This window comes from Solanum lycopersicum, chromosome 2, assembly GCF_036512215.1.
Source record: "Solanum lycopersicum chromosome 2, SLM_r2.1".
In the NCBI taxonomy this organism is placed as follows: Eukaryota; Viridiplantae; Streptophyta; class Magnoliopsida; order Solanales; family Solanaceae; genus Solanum; species Solanum lycopersicum.
In genome coordinates this window covers 30407262-30411453 of record NC_090801.1, presented here as the reverse complement: position 1 = coordinate 30411453, position 4192 = coordinate 30407262, and the positions used below count along the sequence as shown (strand labels likewise).

The following is a 4192-nucleotide window of genomic DNA, read 5'->3' as shown; positions in this document are numbered from 1 at the left end:
AACATTTCTATATTTATGCAGCCAAAGTTTTCTACAATCAGTAAACATACTAACGCCGTCTTGAGTGGGATAGAAGTCTTCAAGATAAGCAACCCTGACAACAATCATGGTAGTGTGAGCCCTGTGCATCTTGTTGCAAGTACGACACCAGAAAAATCAGAGGAATCTGTGCTGTTCTATACAAAAAATCAAATTGCAACTGTACCGACATTTAGACTCACTTTGATTAATGTTGCTGTTTATCACATTAGGTGTGATGCAGAAAATAAGTCTATCAAGACGAACAACTGAATATCTTAAGGAGAGCATCAGTGTCGTCAATTTTCACTGGATGAGATGGAAAGATCAACCAACAATTTTGATCCTCAGCTTGTCATTGGTAGTGGCGGATATGGTACAGTATACAAAGGAAATATTGATGGTGGAGAGACCACTGTAGCAGTTAAGCGATTGAAACCAGGATCTAGCCAGGGGGAGAAAGAGTTATGGACGGAAATCAATATGTTATCTATGCACCGCCATGAGAACCTTCTCTCCCTAATTGGTTACTGCATTGAAGGTCATGAGATGTTATTAGTTTATGATTATATGCCTCGAGGATCACTTGCTGACAACCGGTACAAAATGGACAGAAATAGCTCATCTCTCTCTTGGGAACGGAGACTCAAGATTGCTATAGGTGCTGCATGTGGACTGGATTTCCTTCATACATGTCAAAATCGTGATATCAAAAGCTCAAACATTCTGTTGGATGAAAACTGGGAAAGTAAGATTTCTGATTTTGGGTTGTCCAAAATGGGGCCTGGAAATGAATCAGCTACTCATGTTAGTACACAAGTCAAAGGCATTCTGGTACCTCGATCCTGAATACTTCCTGACTAATAGATTGACACGGAAAACTGATGTGTATGCTTTTGGAGTAGTACTATCTGAATTGCTTTCAGGAAGACCTGCAGTCGATATGAGACTGCCCGAGGAACAACATGGACCAAGCAATGTATAAAGGAAGGAGAAATTAATAAGCTTATTGATGAGAATCTGTTGGGGTCCATCTCATCAACTTGTCTAAAGGCGTTTATAGGAATTTCTGCCAAATGCTTCTATGGTCTTCCACAAGAACGGTCTGCAATGTTTGAAGTGGTGAAAAGCCTGGAATTAGCATTAGTATTTCAGAAAAATGAAGGTGAAGGTATCATTTCATTCGATGACACATCAACGTCATCTCATTCAAGGATTGAAGCAGAGAGCGCATCCATTAAAGAGGAATGAAATAGCGGTTATACAACAGAAAGAAGTGCCATCTCAAGGGAAAAGGTAAAATCTGAGGATAAAAGTCCCTACACTGCTTCACTAAGATGGTGGGATTTTCGTAGCCAATTGAGAAAAGCACCTCCAAAGCCAGAGAATCTTGTTTGTCCAGATAGTAAGAGCCTGTTTGGCTCAGCTTAAAAGCTGGTCAAACTGACTTAAAAGCTGGTTTTTGACTTATTTAACTGTTTGACAATACTCAAAATAGCTTATTTTAAGTTAAAAAAAACTTATTTTAAGCCAAAAGTTAAAAGCTGGGGTAGGGGTGCTTTTTTTTTTTTAGCTTATAAGCCGTTTTAAGTTGACCATATTTTTATGTTTTTTCCCTTAATACTTTTATACAATCTCCAAATGAACCATATAACCCTAACATCTCTTTCTTCTATTTTTCCCTTTTCACGTTTGGCATAACAACTTCAGCACTTTTATCCAAACGCATAACTGCTTATTTTAAAAATAAGTTTCAGCACTTTCAAAAGTACTTTTTTAAAGCTGCTTTTATTAAGCTCATCCAAACGGGTCCTAAGTTATCACAGTACCCAAATTTAAGGATATTTTCTTTCTCTGAACTCAAGGCCGCCACCAGAAAATTTAGCAATGCAACAGTGCTGGGACAAGGTAGTTTTGGAAAAGTTTACAAGCGTTGTCTTGCTGAGTCGCCTTTTTCCAAGGATGGCCGGACTCTAATTGCTGTTCATAAATTGAATTCTGAAAGCTCCGAAGGATTTAAGGAGTGGCAGGTGATTCCTCTGTCCTAAATATGTGAACTCCATTAAGTCTTCTAATTGGAGCCTAGTTTATGCCTGACACTAGCTTGCTTCATTTTCATTAAGCTGTAATTGCTCTCTTCTTAATTGTCTGTGTGAGAGACATATCAATTTGCATAGTAGTAACTCATTCTTTGTAAATGTTGGCTGTCCAAGGCGTTTATTGTCCCATTGAGTTGAGTCTCTTTGACTACTTTCGGTGGGGTAGTGAGAATTAAGAGAGTAACATATATTATGTATGTGTTTGCTCTAAACTTTGGCGAAGAGCAATTCCTTGAACTCTGTGGTACTTATTGTCATTCACAAAAAATAGACAGTCACCTGTATGATTATCTTTTTGCAGTCTTAGTTCTGTTGTGCAGCCTTTTGTACTTGCTCTTTGGCAGTTATAGTGAATAATCAATTTTGGATGCAGTCAACTCTCTACCATCTGTCCCTTTGCATTTGAATGTCGCACTTTTTTAATTTGTAAATCAAAACTTGTGATCTTATGTCTTCTGCTAGGTTTAGCAGATCAAATGCCATCATTATTAACAACATCTTTGGGCACAAGTTCTGCTTTCTACTTAGTAACTCAATTTTAGTTGATTGATCTGGAATTGTTCTAAATATTTAAATGTGAAGATTTTCCAAGTAATTTCATTTCATTTTTTAATTATCCAGTCCGAGGTGAGCATTCTTGGAAGACTTTCTCATCCTAACCTCGTCGAACTCTTGGGATACTTCCAGGAAGATAAAGAAGTACTGCTTGTCTACGAGTTTATGCAAAAGGGTAGCTTGAACAACCATCTTTTTGGAAGTAAGAGATTATGGGTATGTTCTTAATAAAATGTAACATATTGTAGATCAAAGCAGCATGGAATGTGTCTAGCTTTTATGCTCCACCTAAACATATTTGTTCTCTTTTTAGGCCGCTCTGCTGCTTTGTCACTTCCATGGAATGTAAGGGTTCAAATTGTGATTGCCGCAGGTCGAGGCTTGGCATTCCTACATGCATCAGAGAAGCAAGTCATTTACAGAAACTTCAAAGCCTCGATTATATTACTTGATGGCGTATGTTTCCTTTACTTCTTCCCTTGAAGTATTGTCATATAGTGGTTTAGCGCAAGTAATACAGGTGTCACGATCCCTTTTCACCTTTATGGTTTACACACACTGTTTGGCCTAAAGGCTGTTACTAATAAAACTGTTTCATGATATTCTTTATTTTCCTTATGTTTCAGTCTTACAATGCAAAGATATCAGGTTTTGGCTTGGCAATACAAGGTACTTCGGATAGCCAACCACATGTGTCAACAGAGATAATTGTAAGAGATGGTTATGCTGCTCCCGAGTATGTTGCAACAGGTAAACTTGGGTTGTGCACTTGGAAATTCTACTTCTCTTGATTCACATTTTGTGCTTAAACATGTAATTTGTTCATGCTTGTATTGTCATTTTTCTACAGGACACTTGTACGTGAAGAGCGATGTGTATCCTTTTGGTGTCTTTTTAGTGGAAATGCTAACAGGTCTACGAGCACTAGACACAAACCGGCCAAGCAACCAGCATTATCTGGTTGACTGGATTAAGCCTCATTTATCTGATAAAAGAAAGTTGAAGGAGAAGATGGATTCGCCTCTGGGAGGAAAATATCCATCCAGAGCTGCAGTACAAATAGCATAACTGGCACTATCATGTCTTGGAAATGAACCTAAAAGCAGACCATCGTTGAAGGAAGTAGTTGAGAAACTAGAACAGATTGAGGCTGCCTATGAAAGACCCAAGGACCATCCTTCTCCACCTAATCCAAGGAACCAGCCCTACCCACTCCTTAAAAGAGCACACTGAATAGATATAACACTCTGTCTGGTTTTGGATTATGATGATTTTAGTGATATGTAAAGAGTTCAGTATTACGTACATTTAGATATTGAGTCAGTAACTTGTTATGGATATGAATTAGTAGGGAGATGCCGCTATAGCTTCAAAATTGGAAGCACGTAATAGGCATGTACTAGTTTTGCTATAAACAAGCCCCATACCATGGCCCTGGAAGAGAAGCAATGTTTTGTAAATTGAAAAATTAATATATACCTTAGACACTTGAACAAGGTGGGACAAGACTTCAATTTGTA

At 38.1% G+C, this 4192-nt stretch overlaps 1 protein-coding gene and 1 pseudogene across 1 annotated transcript; both read left to right on the top strand.

Moving 5' to 3' along the window:
* The first annotated feature begins 336 nt into the window (after nt 1-336).
* LOC138337081 (putative receptor-like protein kinase At5g39000) lies at nt 337-1449 on the top strand. Its single transcript, XM_069294163.1, has 3 exons — nt 337-852; nt 949-1189; nt 1289-1449. The coding sequence occupies exons 1-3, from the start codon at nt 337-339 to the stop codon at nt 1447-1449; spliced, it is 918 nt and encodes a 305-aa protein (XP_069150264.1).
* A 164-nt stretch (nt 1450-1613) lies between these two features.
* LOC101245409 (probable serine/threonine-protein kinase PIX13) lies at nt 1614-3980 on the top strand (annotated as a pseudogene).
* The last annotated feature ends 212 nt before the right edge of the window (nt 3981-4192 follow it).